The following is a 20742-nucleotide window of genomic DNA, read 5'->3' as shown; positions in this document are numbered from 1 at the left end:
ATGGTATTGTCAGGAGACAACCCTGAACACATAAAACCTAGAATGAGGTTTGTGCCAAAATCACTTATCTACAAGTAAATCTCTTATTTCTTCAAACATGTTCTTAATTCCTCCTTTTATACTTTATTGATGTGTTTTTTTCAGGCTATATTTTCATGATCAATAGTTATTTTATCCATATAGAAATCTCTGTAGATGAAACAGACAGAAATGCAAATAAGGATAAAAGCTACATAAATTTTTCAGAAATGGATCATGCCAAAAATCCTGGTGTCTTCCTTTGACAGACATTATTTACTTATTTACAAGGAAAGCCTGACAGATACAATCTCTCTGGATTTCAGAAATGTATTCCATAAGAGATGACTGATTAAAATTGAAAAGGTGGGGATCAGAAGCTGGACTGTAAAGTGGATCAAAAAGGAGATCAAACATGTTGTGCTGAAAGTGTCCTGGTATTGGCAAGTTCCCTGTGCAGCTCTTCAGAGTCTATTTTGGAAAATTTTAGTGTTTTCACCAGTGACTATGCCCTCAAGGGGCAAAAAAATGTCCTTTTGGGACATACATGCACTAAAGAAATGCAACAATAGAATGAATATGAATGGGATACACTGGTAACATGGAGGGAGATTAAACACCTATGGCAGAATTTGGGTAATCTTAGGACTGAGGCAGTAAAAATAAGATTATATGTTTATCCTGAGGCATTTACAGGCTAATAACAGGAACTTTGCTAAGAGTACAGAGTGTTGGTGTTTCTAGAAACAAGAGAAGAGAAAATGTGCAACAGTTCAGAAAAGTCTCACACTAGAGTCCTGCCCTTCTCTTCAGTCTCTTTCTTCAGGCAAATTAAGGATTTACAATCTACTTTTGTAAAGTCATAAAATTATTTTTATCACTAATATAATTACATTGGAATACACTATATTATGCAAACTTTTCTCCAGTCTTATTGTGTAGACCTTCCTTATTAGAATGCCAGAGCACTAAATCTTGCAATGATTTTATATAGATCTCCTCAGATCTCTGGACAGGCCATCATATAAAGCCATGAAAGACAACCTGTCATTAAACATTTTAATTAATCTCTTCTAAATCTAGCATCCAGGTTTCTGTACACATCTTCATTCTTATTTCTTTTTCTCTCATATATCAAATGATTTTAGATATATTTCTTAGAATATGCTACATTTTTTCTTGGAAATGATTGGTCATTTTGCACTGTGTGGAGAGATGCTGTAAAGATAGAAAGGGTGAATGCTACAGAACAATTAATTATATAATTAATTTCCCCATCTCAATTCTCTAGCCATGACTATCAAAGTTCCTCCCTTTCTTAGCAAAAGAAAGTTGACAAATGACAACTGAAACATAACATTATCTCTCTGGGCTCCCCAGAGCCTCCAGAATTAAACAGAAGACTCCTCTACCACACTCGGTCCTTTTTCCCAGGTAACTTCTCCAGTGTGCTTAAGTTCCAAATACTAAATAGCTTTGTAAGTACTGTTGCTTGCTCCCAAGCATTTCTTTTTTATTTCTTTAATGTTCTGCTCCCCAGCTTTGTCAACCCTTGTCACTTACTGTCAGAATTACTTTTCTAAGTGTATTACAGACACACAAATGTCTGTATTTACATCTTTTGATCCACCAATTCTTCCTACCAGTAGGAAGGTAGGTTTTTTATAACCAATTTTATTTTTATTTTTCCTAAACTGTTTTTTTATTTTCCTTTCTTTTTGTAAGCTTTGCAAATGGCAGATTATTTTCAGTTTTAAAGGTGTTTTCATACTGGCATAATTTAAAACCTTGTTTCACAAGATGCATTTAAACAATCTTCTTCAAGATTAACAATTTTGTCTGTAAGAAGATTTTAGCATTTGATTACGTCTTAATTAGTCTATACAATCTCTGTGCATGCATGGAAGAATTCCATGTGGATTGCTTTTCCTTTGCTTTTAAAGCAGACATAAATAATAGTCTAATTTTATTAATATATAATTTATGGTTATTATTACTGCATTTGTTACTGATCATTAGATTAATATCCCACTGCAAATAGTGTTATGATATTACTTTTGCATATATTCTAAGTTCCTGCCATTTCTTTTTTTATTTGGCAGACATCTTTCAGGTGATTTACAATAAAAATTCATCACTTTATTCCTAGCTTCTATCCTTCAACTCATTTTTTCTCTGGAAAATCAGAATAATATAGCAGTTCTCTCACCTGTTTTTGGAAATAAATAACTCACAGAGTTTCATAGATTTTCTCTGTTGTCATTAGAGGCATCTATACAGACCAATTCATCTGGCATATTTTAGAGAATTAAATGATGAGGCAAACCATGCCTCACTAAATGACTTTTTCGCCATTCACTCTAAAAGCTCTGTAATCAACTAGCTCATGTGTAGACAGCTGCACTCATCACATCTAATGCGAAACAAATTGAATTCTATTCCTACACTGTTTGGCTATTTGAATAGCTAAAGCCTCCATGCTCCTGTATTATTCCATTTCTGTACTTGTGCCCTCTTCCACGTTATCTAGTTGCATGACACACACAAAATAAGGCAAACCTGGTACATCATAGTGGTTTTGCTACGACCTTTCACAGCACTAAGAAAAACTGCACCTTTTATCACCTACATCATCATGTTTCTGTACTGTTTCTGTTATTTCTCATGGAGAAAAACAACAAAAAAAAGCAATAAGTAGTCCTTGTCTCTAATCTATGTACTGTTCAATATTTGTGGTGTGTCAATCTACTGAAGTTATAAGCCCTTCTGTTTTTCTGTGCCTAACCTTATTACTTTCCATTTCCTAGCAACAAATCATATGGTGCAGGCACAGGCTTTTGACCCTGTTCTATAGGAATCATGTTCATTTTCTGTCACCCTCAGTGCTTTTTCCACAGACTTCTATTATTGTCAGGTTTCGTCATCCTTCAACATTTCCCTGCTCAGAAACCCTGTTACATATCTGTCCAGCAATTCATACCAAGATGTGTGCTCGTACCTATTTAATACTTCATTAGAAACCATTATCAAGTCAGGGCCATGAAGATCAAAGATTTACATTTTCAGAATTTTTTTTCATTGATCTGGTTGTTATTGATTCTGACAGAGGGATCTCTGAGGGAGGACAAAGAACCAATTGTATCAGTAGCAAGGAAGAAAATCTAAGAGAATTTATAGCCATCTTTACAACTTTCAAAGTGCCAGAAGGACATACAAAACTGAGAAAATAAAGGTAGACACATTTGTGTTAATTTTTCATATATGATCCTCAATAAAAGATCTCGGAAGATACTGAACCCCATAAGAATTATTCCCTTTTTTGATCACCACCCATTTAGCCACTATACATCAACATTTACAAGGTCTGTGTTATCACAGACTCCAAGGACTTCACAATCTGAAAATAATCTATATAAAACAGAATGACATTTTTACAAGACAAGGAACAATAGGAAGGGCCAGGCTCCAGATGATGTTTTTAGTGACCAAGATCTGAGTGGAATTTAATTATCTAAGAATTGTCCATGTGGCACCAATTTGCATCTCTAAGTTACTGAATTAACTTTTCAGAGACTCCTTAGCCCAAGCAGTGAGGCACACAGCTTCTTCTTCACCCACATTGCAGCTTGGATCCAAGAGGGGCAGGCACACTTATTTTTTACTTGTTTCTCTGATCTGAGTTGTCCCCTCTGAACAGAAATCAAGAGCAATGCAGCTACAAACTCACAGGGATCCTGGATGCTGAGGGAGGCAGCTCAGCTCTGCAGTCACGGCAGCACCCTGGCACAAGGGAGCCCTGCCCAAACACAGCAGCCAGTTGTGTCCATGTACCATGCAATAATTCACTAAAGCACTATATCTAAACCATACTTTATCCCTTCATATTTGCTGTGCAAATTGATCTATGCATTAGGAACTTGAATTAACAACTTGGGTTTAGGAACATCTGCTTGAACATTACTTTCTTTATTTCACACATTGCTCGGAATTTTCTGTTTCACTGTTCAAGATTTAGAAGAACTCACTCATTAAAACAAGAAACTTATTAAAGCCATGTGTGTTTTATGCCCAGGGAAGAAAGAAACATTGCCTAAGCACATTGTGCATAAACAATATCCCTTGCTGGTAAAATGGTGAAAGTGACAAACAGAAAAAATTATCAGTGTTTGAGCTGCAATTAGTCCATGCATAAAGGAGGATCAATACAACAATTTGTAACTATCAAAAGCTGGAGCCTTTAAAAGCCAGCTGGCTTGGCAGAAACCTTCCCACAGTAGCTGTATGTCAATATAAGGATTATTTTCAAGCACCCTTAGTTGTTTTTCTCTAACATGATAAGCAGTGGACTCTAATATCCCGAGGCTTTCTCTTCAGATCTCTGGGTAGGACTTGGAGAGCCACACCAAAGACTGAACTAAACAAGCCTTTCTAGTTTGTACAATCTGGCATGTTTTGAGGAGTCTAACTGCCCTGTAGCTGCATATCCTGCATGCAGATGATGACTTGAGGTTGCATATATAATTTTTGCCTTCTCTTGAAATGTATAATAATCATTCCAAAAAAGTGGGACACAGTTACCATAACTGGCCGTATTATGAGTTGTGACTTGATGCTACCTAGGGATATATTTATAAAATGTGATTATGTGTGACACAGGAGCACTGCCAATACATTTTTGTCTCTGAAATCAGAGTCAAGCTATACTGGAGCAAGTCCAGGGTAGTCCTCGGGTAGCTGAAGAATTACACAGGGAAATCAAACATTGAGTTCAGGGTGAGCAATAATGTATCTTCTGTGATTGTATCTGTTTTCTTGGCCTTACAGTCAAAAGAAAGAAATCTATTACCTAGGTCTCCATAAGATACAGAATTTTGTACTTTTTCTCATTTTAAAGAGTTTGATGAGTGTATGTATGGCAAACCTTGAGAAAAAAGAAATTCTGAGCAGGCAGCAGAGTACAGTGCGTGGGTGATATATAGCTACCTCCTTTCCACCAAGTCTGTACAAACTCTATCCTCTGCCTGCCACAAGTAAGCACAAACTCCCTTCCACTGAAAAACATACAGCTTCCAGGGAAATATTCATTTAGTGAATGTCAAGGATTATTTCTTACTGTGTGTGTTAGGGTGATTTTATGATGTTTGTATCTCCATTTGTCTCTTTTGCTTATGCTAGACATTGAGTTTCATGCTTTTAAGATTAGATTGGAGAGCAAAAGGGTGGAGCAGGAAAAGCAGTGGAATATTTTTGCATCTGTATTCAAAAACATAGAGATAAGAGCTTCAGCTCTCTCTCTCTCGCAGCGCATGTTGTCTTCAGCACAGACAGCAGGAAAGAGCTTTTCTTTGCTTTCAGTTAGGTTTTTTTTTTGGGTTTTTTTGTTTGTTTGTTTGTTTGGGTTTTTTTTGCCGGCTGAGGCAGAAGAGTTTCCCAGAATGTGACTCTTCTTCTTGGAACTGATTGTCCCTGCTCTGGACTGAAAACCCAGAAAAGAATGGGAGCTCATGCCTGTGACACACCGGGGCCGGGGTGCAGCATTTCCAGCACAGGAGGGACAGATAAGAGACTGAGCAAGCCGAGCTACAGCCCACAGAAAAGACCCTCTCTCTGAACTTGCCATCTCTTCAGAACAATGAGAAGTTCCATTGTTTAATATTATTCCTTTTCTCATGTTTGTGAATACTTTTAAAAATAAACAGTTTTTTCTTCTTCTCTCATAGGAGATTTACCTCCCAAACCGGTTGCAGGAGGGGCCACTTCAATCGGCCTTCTAGGGGGACCCCTTTGAAAGTTCCCTCCCTAAATTTGCCCTAAACCAGAACAAAGACACTGTGCTGCCCTTCCGCTCCTGGAAATAAATATATGTGGCAGAGAGCACATCTATAATCTCAAGATATTTTGTATTCTTCAGACAGCTCAGGTACCCTCTGTGTTTTTAGGATTCTTTCCAAGCTCTTAGGAAATATCTTCCAGTATAGAGCAGGTACAACACCTGAACTCAATCCACATCTAAGTGACTAGATGATACCCACAATAAAAATAAATAACTTTTAATCCAATTTTTTTTTCTATCTGTTAGCTTTCCAATTGACGTGGATTTTGGGTTTACTTATCTTTTAAGGATAATTTAGAGCCTGCTAAGTGATTACTTTTCTATAGCTGGTGTGCAGTATGGTTGATGAACACTGGTATTCCAGACCCAATAAAATAAACATTAAATTTTCTATCTAATATAGTATGGTTGAAACTTTATAAACCTAGTGCTGATAAACATAATATTTCTGAGATTTTCTGGTTAGAATATAGAATTCTTCATTTTTTCAACTAAACAATGAACAGATAAAACTTAATATTCATTTTTCAAGAAATATTTGTGCAAACTGATGATGTTGTTCCATTTCAGAATGTAAAATAAAAAGGGTGAGTCATTCAATTCAGTTAAATACTCATGATCTCACAGCATTTGGGTTGGCTCATTGGGTTTTAATTCTTCCAAGCATTGTAAACTTCTGAACAGTAGTAACTAGAGTCAATTTCTGACTGCAGTGATATTTGAATGTGATTGTTCTTGTAGTACAAGATCACAGATTAAAGATAAAATTATTGCAATCATCCTCTAAGAACATTTTTCCTTGATTAATTTAACCTGAATATATAATTTTTCTACTTCTTTATTATTTGTTTTATTGTTAAATTCTAGTTACAAATTTCTTGAGCAACTCCAAATCCTTCTTCACTTTAAGTTAGAACATGTGGGAAAATGTTATAAGGAGATATGTAGGTAGCATATATCTAGAATTGTGAATACCAAAGAGTACTCAGGAACAGACATAACATTTTGGGTCCAATCTCTTCAACATAAAACATAATATGCCATGTTGCCAAAATTATTGGATACCCTAATCCTCAGAAATAATAAGAAATACTTCCTTTGCTGGGTTAGAGAAGCTTCTAATATACATTCCCTTCCACATACTTAATATTTCATACTATTAGATATTCTTTAACCAGCCATTGAGAAAACCTCTGACTCGCAGCTGGCTGCAGAAAACACAGAAGCAGATGAGTGTCTATGGTGCCTAAATGCAAATAGACTGGCTGTCTCTGGTAGCCTTGAGAGGTACCAGCCTTTCCCAGTTACATGAAGAACAAGACATACTGGAATTACCAGCTACTGAAACAGGGAAACCAATTGGCCTGTATGGGATGAGCTGAATCCTGTCTCTTTCCTCTTGAACACTTTGCTCAGTCTCCTCAGATTCTCCTCGGTTTTGCTTAAGGTCACATCTGGTAACAGAGTCTAACACATCTAACTTGCTCTTAAATCCAGTTCTTCTTTGATTATGCACCTGAACTTGATTGATTACTGCTGAGTACATCTCTCTAGAACAGAAAAAACTGAACAGTGCCATCTGATGATGCCAGTATTAACTTTAAAATTATTCTCTCTACACTGTAATTCCTATGCTACAGTATTTAGCCTAAATGATTTCACTGTCATTCCTTTTAATATAAAGAAATTTTATTTTTTCTCTATATTAGAATGTAAGATTTATCAAGATGATTTCACTGACAGTGACTCTCCAAAATAATTACTCTATTTTTTGAGTTTATCACTTATAGACCATTGAGTTTATAACTTATAGACCATTACTAGATATAGATAGATCACTTTTTACATAAATGATTTCTAAATGGAGATTCTTTATACTATCAAATGCCATCAAAAAAATCTTTTTCCCTTTTTTCTTCTATTTTCTCTCTAATGCATCTTATTTCATTTTTAAGTAAATGTTGTAAAAAAATAAAAAGGCTCATATTATTCAGTTACAGAGGTATTAAAACCAATCTATTTCCCCTCACATCTGTCCTGATGGCTTGCAGAACAGGTGTGTTACCAAACAGGTCATAAATCAACAAGTGGAGAAAATTAGAAATTTGTACAAACATTCTCATTCAATTTGATAGATTTAAGAGGAGATTTTAAATTTAAATATTCAAGTTAGGAAGCTTTCCAAGGTATTGTTTTCCTCAAAACATGTGTCAGGTCTTCTTCCTGTTAATAAAGGTAAGGATATCAGAAGGGCTTAAAAATGCTACAGAACTGAAACTGTATTGCTCCTAACACAGACTAAAAGGTTGTAAAAAGCTACAATTTCTTTGCACTCAGATACATTTTTGCTTGGAATGACAAGGGTTAATTTGTTCAGCCTCTTTGCTATAGCTTGAGTTTTTCACTTGATCATAGTAGAAAGGATATATCTGGATATCCGTACCTATCAGGAGATGCAAATCAATTTTCATTGAGTAATGTGAGTAAATCCTTTATCACTTTGCCTAACATATTAATTATTAAAATACCTTATGAATTAGACCTTGTTTCTCAAAACAGAATTGGTCTCAGTCAAGTTCTGCATCATGAATTTTGTATGTGGAGCATATATATTGCTCAATTAATCAGTACTTAAGACCTGTACATAAGCAAAAGCACAGCTATAAATTGCACTTGCTTTTTGGTTCTACATTCTAATTTCACACCAATAATTTTCTTAATCACTGATTTTAATCACATGGATTCGTGGTGCACCTCAGAATCACAGCAGCTCCAAGCTCTGCTTGCTGAGCCTGCTTACATTATGGCCTTACATTACTTAAATCCATTAAGAGTGATTCAGATCACTCTGCAATTTTGGTTTCTTGTACAGCCACTTGGATTAATTCCATTAAAATAATTAGCATGCCAAAGCAGAATTAATTTGAAATCATTCCCTGTTAATTCCCAATAATAAGTTAACACTGGTAACAACTCTTAATTTATTTAACATAAAGGCTTAGGAAATTGGACATCAGGATTCTTTGTTACAAGTGGTGTGCCCTAGTTTCCAATGCATTTGCAAACCAAGTCAGACGCCTTTGAAACTATGACAAAAGTACATAAAAAGAATTTTGAATTGAATTTTATGAATTCAGGTCTATGTTTGTTTAAGCTTTAGACATGTTTCCAAACATTTCTCTGTACTACCAAGATTTCTAAAAAATTTACACAGAATTATGACATGCGATGTAGGTATGATAGAAAAAACATCACAGATCTTAAAACTCCAGCAGACATTCCCCCTGCCACTCCCACTTCTGCAACTGAAAGCTGTATCTGTTTTTTTAACACAGCACAGATTAGTGAAACTAGATTTGCTACCACAGTGAGTCCTAGCAAGGTCAGCAGGGTTCTGCCCTTCCCAACTCATTGTTAATCTTATTTATTCATATCTGATCTACTCATCTGCTATTATCTCACATTATACTTAGATACTTTTTTGACCTTATCAGAATAGGGTACCAGTGGCATCCTCTGCTCCTAAGTGTTTCTGACAGTAAGAAGTTCTAAATTATGAGTTGCCTATAAGAACTCATAATTTGCAAAAAAATTCAAGACGTGCCCAATTTAAACTATTTTTATAAGTTTTTTTTTTTGCTCTATGGGTAGTTGTAGACTTGAGAGGAGGAATTTTAAAAACCTGAGTGAGGAGCATAGCACCAGTATATTTTAAGGGGGACGTTTAGTTCTATTGTGCTTAATGCCTCAAAAAATGTCAAAACTTATCAGCCTGAAAGTGCACCATTTTAAACTTCTGTTTTAATGATAAATAATGATTTGAGAATGCAAATTTTGTACTCGGTAAAAGAATAGAGAGGTGTCAGCTTTCTTGAAGAAAACATTTAAAACAGTCTGAGCTGAATATTAAGAGAGTTTTGCATAGATTGATATCTTAGCAACTTCAAAAGATAGCAAAAGAAGATTAATTTTGTAAACAGCTGATTCCACAATAATGATTCTCCAGAGGGTTCAAAATTCTTTATGAAAAACCTCATTCTTCTGGGGTTTCTTTAAATGTTCTGTATAGATGTTATCTTCTCAAAAAAAATTACAATGTAGAATGATCATTATTTTTTATTTTAGTTGACACCTTATTTTGAATTAGCCTGCTATCTTCTGCTCTTTTATTCTCATTCTCCGGTATTATTCTGCCCTTTCAGGATTAATTTTTTTTAATTTCCCTTTTTAAATGGGGTTAATGCTGCAGTGTGTCTCAGTGTGTTCAGCCAAAATTAATCTTTCCTCAAAGGCATTAAATTAACATATCTAAAAAACAAATAACAGCAAGGCTTTCTCGTCCACTCAGACTATGAAATTAGTTCCAGAAGAATAAAGTAAAACATTGTAAAGTGGGGTTAGGTGATAGTATTTTTCTTTCTTTCAAGTCCAGAAAATGCTATAGAATCATAGCAAGACTGAGGTGGGCAGGGAGCCATGGAAATCACCTATTTCAGCCCCTCTTCTTAGAGCAGGCTCAGCTAGAGGAGGCTGCCTGTGTCCAGCCAGGTTTTGAGTGTCTCCAAGGATGGAGATTCCACACCTTTTTTTAAGCAGCCTGTTCCAGTGTTATTGTAGATTTGTCACAAAATGTGAGAAAGCAACACAGTTGCTGTACTGCCACACCTATGCTCCATTCTCTATTATCCCTGCTTTCATAAAAATATTACCAAGTATCCCTATTAATTTCCAGGAAAAATAGCCCACCAAAGCAAATAAGATGTCTCTCTTCAAGTATGTGAGTAGAGGTCAAATGCTGCCCTTACCTTTATAAGGTATATAAAAATTTATAAGTTTAAAACTCATATTGTTATATCTGTAAATATATTTTGCTACAGAGTACATATATTTCTAAAAGTTCTAAATTGTGCAAATGTAAAAATAAATACAAATATATGACTAAAGGTAGACCAAATACAGCTACCCTACACTGCCTATAAAGAGAGAGCTTGGGAGGAGAAACACACATAAGAGAGTTGGTGGGAAGAAATAGCACTGTATCCATGCTGTTATTCTTTGCATGGAAGGAAGTACAAAGATAAATCTTTTTCTTAAAATCAAAACAAAACCACCTTTGAAACACTTCCATCCACTGCAAATGCATGTTCAAGTCCTGTTCCTGTTAACTGATGAGCACTTATGTTGAATTCAACAGAACACTTCTCAAGAAGCACTCAGCACCTGCCAGAGTAAAAACTCTTACAAAACACCTGCTTGTTTTGTAGACAGAATAATGAAGTTAAATAGAATGAGAACACTAGAGTAATGTCATGGGAGAGCATGTTGAATCATGCCACAATTACACTATTGTGCATATTGCCATTTATAAATCTAATTAACAGAAAAACTCTTCTCTTTACAAAACTTTAAATACGAAACACCAGTTTTGCATAAATATCTAATTTGGATACAAAAAGTGATAGCAAAAATCTTTCAAATGTAGCAACTTATTAAAAGAACCTCTTAAATTATAATAGTCACTCTTTGCCTAGGAAAAAGATAAATAGGACCATGAAACTTTAAAAAGTTGATCAAAGAATATATTCATTGACCAAAGAAACAGATGGGCTGGTTATGGTCTACTAAAAGTAACCATCAAGAACCCAAGGTACTAAGTATGCTCTATCTCAAAACACTGCTTTTCTATTTTCATTTAAAAACACTTTAGATGTACACAGTAATAATCGGTACTAGTTACATGTTAAAAGTTTCTTTTCCTACTAAATTAAATTAATTTTAAAATGATCATTATAAATGAAAATTAATTGAGTCTAGAGACCATTCTTTCCTAGCTCTCCTGTGAAAAACACAGGCAAAGAGAAATCACACTCAGCATTAACTCACATCTTGAGTGCAAATAAATTTCTTTATTTCTATTACCAATCAAGTTTTCTCCAATTTAAAATCATTATGAACTATGACATTTTCTGCATTTAGCATACAAGTGAAAGAATGTTTAAGCAGGAACAAATGTCTTTTCAATCACATCATTTCAATGTACCCTGGTGGTTATGATCACCCTTCATTCATAAAGGTGTAATGGAATATTACACAGACGAATCCCTCAGGGAAGTGAATCTTCATAATTTTTAAATTAAAATAAACTAAGTAAACAAAAATAAATGCTCTTCAAAGAGATTTCTTGCAATCAAAAGCAAATCAGTTACTCCAATAAACAGAAAAATGTGTTTTCTCACCCTTGCAAATGTCCTCCATAAGACAGACAGAGGTCTTTCAGAATACAGATCACACTTTGTGAGGTACAAACCATGAAGTTGAATGTGTCAGCATATTAACTGGACTTGAACCTACTCACTACTACATGAGTGAAGAGGGATATACTGAATTGAGGTGAGAATTTGGTTTAATATGCATAAGGGTAGAATCATCTGGAGAAATTAATACTGTTGAAAAGGAAAAAAATGCCTGTCTCAAAAATGCCAGTTACTTCTTGACATATATATATATATATATATAAATATATAATTTTTTACTGTGAATATTATTATATATTGTAATTGGCTACTCAGAGAGAATTCTGGAGGATTTTCCACCTCTGTAGCTATTTAAAACCCAGACGGGCATGGTCCTATAGAAACTGATTATGCTGATCCTGAAGTAGACAGAGCGTTAGAGTAGGTGGAGGCCTTTGACAGCTTCAGATGGGCTGTGCTCCTGTGATTGCTAGGATAGAAAAATGGTATCTTGAATGGCTAAAAATCCAGGGTTTTCCTTTCATTTATCAGTTAATTTTTAATATGAGATATTATTACTGATTGAGTCTAGGACGTACATCAAAACTGATGTACATCACATCACACAGCATTACTCTTTACTCCCAGCACAGGAAGTTTTGTAGCCTATATAAAATATTCACCTCTGTCAGACACAGCAGTAGTGTTGCCTTGAAGGACAAGAATTGTGGATTAATAGGAAAAGGCAAAGTGCTTAAGACCATCTTCTTATGTTTCTGAATGCAAGACTAAGAAAATAAAATGTTTGGGCATGTAACCCACCCAAACAATTGGCACAGTGGTATGTAATGTGGACTAGCCTAGTACGGGGAATATTAAACATAATCCATGGGACAGGAAGCTAACCTCAAATAAATGGGGTTTTTTTCTTCCTTCTCTTTTCCCCCTCTCTTTCAGTAAATCACTGTTTCAAAATCAAATACATTTTTCTTAGTGTCCAGAATGCTTTCATCTCTGTTTATTGCCGTACTTAGAGTCAGCAACAGAAATCGTGACAGGTATTGATGAAATATAATTATCTAGGGAGTGAAGGCTTTCATATAAAAATGTACAGCTTATTATATTATGCTAAATTTTCATGCTCACCAAATGAAAATAGATCACTTTGTGCTTTAACAACACAGACCCAGAACAGAAAATATCTACTGGAAATGTAGGTAATTATCACTGCAAACTTTACAATATGCTACCTACCTTTTTCATCATCAAAATATGTCCCATTTTCCAGCAACATTCTATGTTCCAGGTGTTCTTTAAAATCACTAAAGAATCATTTAGACTTTTAACTTTATATTCCTGGAGGCAGGGATTCCCTTTGCATGAAAATTGCATAGGAAGAAAAAACTGTGAACTATAACCAACATTTGTATCAACCAAGTGGTCTGGTGTATTACCTAAAGCAAAAAAGCTTCCACTCAGAAGTTAAATTCAAAATGACCTTGTACTTTTTTTCAAAACTGCTTGCAGCTGAGGTCATTGGAATAAATTGTGACAGAGAGTGTTTCTCTCTGCATAGTTAGAAGGCATGTGTAGGATATGAACTACCACCAAGTGAGGAAAAAATCCCAACCAAAACAGACCAAAGTACATAATTCCATTTCTTTGCAAAATAATGGCAAATATTGTCTATAATAGTTATGACTTCTAATAAAACAATTTAGGGTTTTGGCAATTTTATTTCACCATCAAGTATATGCATCACATTTCAAATCTACATTCATCAATTAATCCTGTTTGTTATTGGCCTCTACTGTTAATAGCATAAGAACCTGTAACTACATTTTCCCAGCAGCAGATCCCAACTCCACAGAATATTATGTAGTGTTGTTTAAAAATAGATATTGTAGTTGTGTTAAAGCTCATTAAAATACTGAGTCAAAAACAAATGGAAAAGAAGTTGGCACTGCTAGTGAGTGTTTTAATTGAAATTTAAATATGTAAAGTAAGCAATTACATCATCTGCTTATGTAGGAAATTATTAATTAATTTTACAAGAAGATTTTCAAAAAGGTATTTTTAAAATTCTTTCTCTTGCAAACACATAAGCAACCACTGTCAAATGATTTTTACTCTGTCAGTAAGATTGTATGAGTCCTCAATTTGTTTCCATAATAGCAGCTTTTCTCTGGAATATTTTGATCGACAGATTCATATTTTTAACATCTGCCTCTTTTGGGAGCAGCTTAATGTTAGGATGAAAAATGTTAAGATGAAAAATACACTGGAGGTTTTCAGAGCAGGTGGAAAAACTCACAGTTCTGATTAAATGAGAACTGCTTCTAATCCTGTTTTCCACTGTGCCTTGAAGTATCCTATATAAAGAATAAAACCCCACTTGTCACTTCTGGAACATTTAAAGAAGAGAGGGGCAAAAAAAGAGTACTTGCAACTTACCATTAAAATTTACTGCCCGGATATAGCTAAGTAGTTCTTTACCATCAGTTGTGCTCATCCTTGGGCACAGACCAATATATCCAGGACAGAGATCTTTATGCATGTTGTGCAGGGCATAGGCCATGGAATACACTGCATCAATGACAAACTGAACTTTTCCTTCTTGTTCATAGGCTGAATCTCTCGCAATTCTTTCTAAGCCTGTGGAAGAAAGAGAAAAGAGTTTACTTCTATTGGTGTGTGCTCAAGTGTGTACTGGCATGAGCACTTGCATGCAAAAATTCACACTGGAATGTAAATAATTACAGCTGGATTGACAGGTAAAGTCAGGATTTGTCTATCCATCATCTAAATAAACAAGACAAGGAAAAATATGGCCATCTGGTTTTGCCTCTGATCATTGTACACTCTGCCAGGTATGTTAACAGTATGTTGATTTCCGGGCTAGGAAAGAGGACAGAACATTTCATTACAAGAAAAAGATATGTAGATACATGTATTTCTACAACCCAGTAGAAAAATTCTCTTTCCACCTTATTGATTTTCATTCAAGAGCTGTTTATTGTTATTTATAGGACAGTTCTAGAGCAGCCTGCTGTTCTGTTTTAGATAAATTTAAGGTTACCTTGATTTTTATCCCTGTCTATTGTTTGATAAACATTATTTAAACATCTCAGGGAAAAAAGCTGAATGCTTGCCAAGTGATGTGACCATCTGTCTCCATAGTGAAAACTGCTTATTCTACGACATTTTCCTGTATTTACTAGTGAACAATGCTTCACGTTGAGAACCATGTACTCTCTGCTGTTTTCTACAGGGACATTTATTCTTTAGAGGGAGAACAAATCAATCCATTCATATAATTTTTATTGTGCGCGATTGCCCAAATTCATCATCTACATCCAAGTACAAGGGAACTTTTATCTTAATAGGTGATATTACTTTGTAGAATTGCTAAATAGAAAGATCAGAAAAATTATATTTTAAGTAAAGAATCAAAATGAAATCTCATGTTCTATATAGAAATTCACATGCTGATTTTAAAGGCTCAAATCTTCACTTTTCAGGGAAAAAGTGATTGGCAAATCTTGATGTGAAATTTGCACTGCTGAAATCGACTGTGAAATTCCTCTTGCCTCAGTGAACAGAACAGACCCCAAGGTTATCTACCAGATTATCAACTCATTCCATTTGCAAATAATCCAATCATATTATTTAAGATTATATTGAAATGAGACAAAAGTTTATGCATAATTAAAAAAAAAAAAAAAAAAAAAAAAACCTCTGTCTTTTTTTTATTGTTTCTGTTTTTAGATCTAAACACAGGATTTTATCAGTTCAAGGTATCAATTTTGCTGAGTCCAAATTTATTAAAGTACACTCTTTGTGCCTGAAAATATAGTGGACACGAGATCTTTCTTTAGAAAAAGTATGCAAGCACCTATGACAAGGGAAAAAAGCCAGGTAGCATACTCAGAAACCTTTCTTCTTCTATTTGTCTGCTGCACTTCAATACCTCCATCTTGTGCTACAGTAATAACATATGAACAAATCTGTAATCTGACAAGCAGTAGTGGTTTGTGCTTTAAACACCCCTGAGCACTGGAAGCGATAGATAGCCTTGAAAAATCATGGTGTGCTGTTATTTCTCCTCAGGGATTAGTAAAAAAAAAACACATAAAATCACTATTTCTTGAAAAGCTAAAAACCATTTGAAGAGGAAGGCAGAGATCATTTTTGTGATTTGTACAAGTGGCTTTTTACAGACACTTTTTAAGACATGCTCTCTAATGAATGACAAATAATTAATGAATAATGCAACTGTACTGAAAATAAATAAACAGGAAAAATCTTTCCTTGAACATGCTGAAAATTACACAATTAGTTGCAGTGCATTGCCCAGACATAAAAGAGGACATGAAGGATGGAAAACATGAAGCTTAATTAGTTTACAAATTTACTGACTTATTTCATTTGGGAACTACCTTCCAACAGCAAATGATGGGTAGAACTCATGCTCTCCACTTTAATTGCTGCTGCCTTGTTAAGAACTCTGGGACAAGAGAAGGACAGAGTTTACAGAACTGCTGCAGGCACAGAGCAGTCAGTAACCTGGGTGCACTCCCAGAGCTTCCACATTCTCTAAATACGATGGTCAGGACAGGAGGAGTTAAAAGGAGATCCACTTTTATTGCCAAGATAAATATAATTCCCATCACATAAATGGATATATGTGTATGCTGAGGGGTGGGGACCTAGTGAAAAACAGAGCGGAAATATTTTCTGTAATAAACTCTAACTCATTAAACACTAAATGTTGCAAACACTTAAAAAAGTATATTGTACTAAGTGATACAGATTTTAAAAGGCAAAAAAAAGTTTTATTCTTCCCTATGTTATAATGTACTTTAAATAGATATAAAGCATTTTTGCATAAATTTCTTCCACGGCATGAGATTTTACCTTCACTCTTCACAGATATGCTACAACAAATTAATGTATTACGTAAATTATAGAGGAAAAAACTAATTTATTGGGATTTAATGTGTTTCTATACATACAAAGCGATACGGACCATCACAGAATTACAATATTTAAATCAGTCAAGCCCAGAAGGCAACAGACAAGAGGAGTCTCTGTGCTTTGCATAACTAAAAATCACAGAAAAAAAAGATCTTTCTTCTTTACTTTTATCTTCATTTTCTCTTTCAGGATTCTCAAACATCTAAACTAACAATTTATAAGGATGACAAGAACTCATCAACTTAAATTACACTGCACTGCTTTGAATAGATGTTTATGTATAGCAACAAAGTGATGCATATTGTCTAAACCATAAATATGGTCAGCTCCTCCAGATATAATATTAATTCATTGGAAGACATGATTATAATTTTTCTTCAGACTTGTATGCCAAGCAATAATTGTTTATTATAGCTTGACCCTCTGCTCTACAAGGCATGTTTCTACACACATTGGTGATTGAAGGAACATAAAAATTTGTACCCTATAAAATAAATGTTTTAATGCTTCCTTAATGATCAATTTCTCATCCTACAGTTTTTCCTCTGGAAAATTGCTTAAGATGTGTCATTATCAAAAAGAGTGAGGAGAGACTCCCAGTTCTCAAACCTGCAGTTGGCAGACCCATGGTCTGACAGTGTCAAGAACTGAGATGAGAACTGCGCTCACCAGTTCCTGACCATCTCTTCCTGATCTCCAAAACAACAGAAATCCAGGGAAATGTGCTGTGGTGTTTTCCAGCAGGTCTTCCAAACCAGCTGTTGAAAAGTGCAAACCTGACATTAGCAGGATGTCAAGATTTTCTCCAACCAATGAAGAAAGAGTGTAGATATAAGTACTAATGCTATCATCTTGGGTTTGAGAAGATCTAGGAGAGCAATAACTAGCCCAGGAAATGTCAGCTGTTCCTGGATCAATCCACTGGAAACCTCTTTTGGGAACAAGCCAAAGGAATGATCCCATAAAGACTGTAAATGTGAAAGAGTTACTACAGGTACTCTTGCAGATCCTGAGCAAGAATGACAAGTTGGACTGTTGCTGGAGGTATTGCCTCCATACCTGCACTTCATTTCCCCTTTTCATCCTATATTTCTTACGCTTCAGGAATAAATGTGCATCCTGCTCAGGACGGTGTAACTCGCAGGGAAAGATAAGGAGCATAACAGTAGGAAGGTGAGACATTGATTAAGTGGATAGGGATGTGACTGTGGCTACTAGTCTGAGGGGGAAGAAGGTGAAGCAGGTGGTATTGTAAATTCCATGGGCATGAAATGGGAATCAAGAGATTTCAGGGAACATAATCAAGATAAATTAGGCCTTTACAACAATAAACTAAAATGTATCTTCATTAAAAATTCAAGATCATGAAGTAAATAAAGATTAATGTAAGATAGCTGAGGTAATGAATTCATACATGGGTGATGATATCACCTATGAGAGAGGAACAAGTATCTTAAACAATCAAAATTAAGCTGCTGATCTCACCAGAACGGCAATAATCTGGCAGGTGATAAATGTTGCATAATTCATCCAAGTTCTAGAAAACTTATTCTTAATGACAATCTTAAAGCACATGTTGAAATAATGTCTGTACACATGTAAGTCCATGACAATAGGAAAACTTCAGAGCAAAGTTCCTAGTAATTTTTCTCTTGAGAACATAAAAAATTCTAAATAAAGCAAGTGGATATACCTGTCTTGTAACTTGTGACATAGAGGAAAAACAATACATTTTATTTTCCTACCCCATTTCTGAAAATCACTAGTTCTCCTAACATTTCAGAGCAATCCCATTCCTTCTGTCTCACAAATCTGTTTCCATTTAGTATTATTGAAAGCAATTTATGTAAATGCAGCCTACATTATCTCTCCTGATTATTTTGATATTTTTTAGATCCCATATATCTAGTAAAAATCTTAATTTATGTTACTTGAAAACAAAAGGCTGTATACAACAGCTGGTTAGAGCATCAAACTGGAACAATGTTGTAATGGTGCAGGGTTTGAGAAAGGTTTTGGGCACTACAGAGCTTTGGGACACAAGAGAAGGGCTGCATAGTTTAGAAGAGTAAAGACAGCTGGTATGAGGATGCAGTGTGAGTAGGAAGAGTATCCTACTAAACAAAATATTAGACTGGCATGTCTTGTCCTTCACCCAGTGAGAACCATTTGCTTAGCAGTGACAAGGAGAGTCAAGAATCTCCTAACTGTGGATTTGTCACCAGCAAGGAAAGATCTTTATCTAGAGCCTGTATTCCCCCATCCTGTTCACAATCCCACCAACTCTTTTGTGACCTTGTCCCCTCTCATAAGTGCTGGGAAACAAATCTTTTATGGACTGTGTTTTGAATAAGGGGAGAAATCTTCCTGGGATAATGGTGGGAGGACTAGTAATGTGGAAGAGGGGAGAAAAAAATGTAATGGTCTTAGAATGTTTTCTCATGAACAGCTTTTATTCCTTTTGCCTCTCTTTACCTGCCTTTTTTTATACATGCTTGTGCAGAATTACTGCTCAAAGACAGTTGGAGCATCTCTGCAACAGCTGGGGTATTTTTCCAAACTTCTGTTTTTACAAGTCTGGATTTTGGATATCTAGTAATATATTTTTATTTCATAGTTGCAATTTACTTTTTTTTTACTTACTGCTAAATTATTTATCCCCATTACTTGGCTCTCAAAACAGTTTTACTTAAGCTGCACTTGGAACCAAAGAAAGTCAAAGACAAATATTGTGTTCAGTTGATTGTTTCTGTGGGCCAATCCCAATCACAACTAAAACACAGTAATTTGTAAGTGGTCTCCCACTCTTCAGCTCAGGCGTGATGATCTTCTATTTGTCAGAATTGTTTAGAACTCCCCACCTTTGCAGCAAGAGTTTTTTCCACAGAAAGCTGGCATCTGTAACTAAGCCACTTCAGCAGGCTCAGCAGGAAGCACCAGGAGCATATGTTGCTCCTATTGAAGTCTTCCTGACTATTCAGCTGTTTTCCTCACACATTATGGAGTTTGATCTCTCTGAACAAATAATGCAGATCATCATCTTCTGTTACTGAAACTTAAGGGCAATGATATACGTTTATGGTGGGGGAGCTGAGTTTTCTAATAGCTGTTTGGTAACAGTGATGCATGAGTTAGTTTGCAGAGAGCATCACAAAACCTGAGGCTTCTCTGTAATAGTGTGGTGTCAGTTTAGGAAGCAATTCAGAGAGTAAGCCAAGGATTATATCAATTTTCTCAGCCATTCCAATAAGAAAATTGAGAATGTAGAAGCAGAGACAGTGAAATGAAGCAGTTTAACTGTCTGCTGTTCTCCAGCAACTGATGGATGTGGATTTGTGATTTAGTGAATTGTCCCTAGATGTAATTTTTGGGGGCTATGCCTCTTTACACTGACTCACAAAAATCCCAACAATACAAAATAAAATAAAAAACCTACAAGACAACAAGACCAATTATAAAAAGTCTGAGGAAAAAAAAAACTTTTAAATCCCTACAATTATATTGTTATTTAAAAGAATTTCCTATTCAGAAACTTCACATATTTTAAACACTTTTAAAATACAAAATAGCAAAAAGAATATTTCACATTAAGTGAATATGCCACAATAATTTTCACATTAACATCACCATAAATGGAAAACTAACTTTTTGCTTCATCCTGTAACTGAAGCATCTAAAAAA

At 35.1% G+C, this 20742-nt stretch overlaps 1 protein-coding gene across 4 annotated transcripts in view; it reads right to left on the bottom strand.

Moving 5' to 3' along the window:
- Window positions 1–20742, bottom strand: part of GRM8 (glutamate metabotropic receptor 8) — a 303263-nt gene that overhangs the window by 105823 nt on the left and 176698 nt on the right. For all 4 annotated transcript variants that reach the window (XM_064422214.1, XM_064422213.1, XM_064422215.1 and 1 more), the window contains one exon: window positions 14539–14739. In XM_064422214.1, the coding sequence (XP_064278284.1) occupies window positions 14539–14739 (201 nt within the window). The remainder of the gene's footprint in view (window positions 1–14538; window positions 14740–20742) is intronic.

Source organism: Passer domesticus, chromosome 5, assembly GCF_036417665.1.
Source record: "Passer domesticus isolate bPasDom1 chromosome 5, bPasDom1.hap1, whole genome shotgun sequence".
Lineage (NCBI taxonomy): Eukaryota > Metazoa > Chordata > Aves > Passeriformes > Passeridae > Passer > Passer domesticus.
Note: the sequence above shows the minus strand (reverse complement) of the source record. Positions and strands in the feature narration are given on the sequence as shown.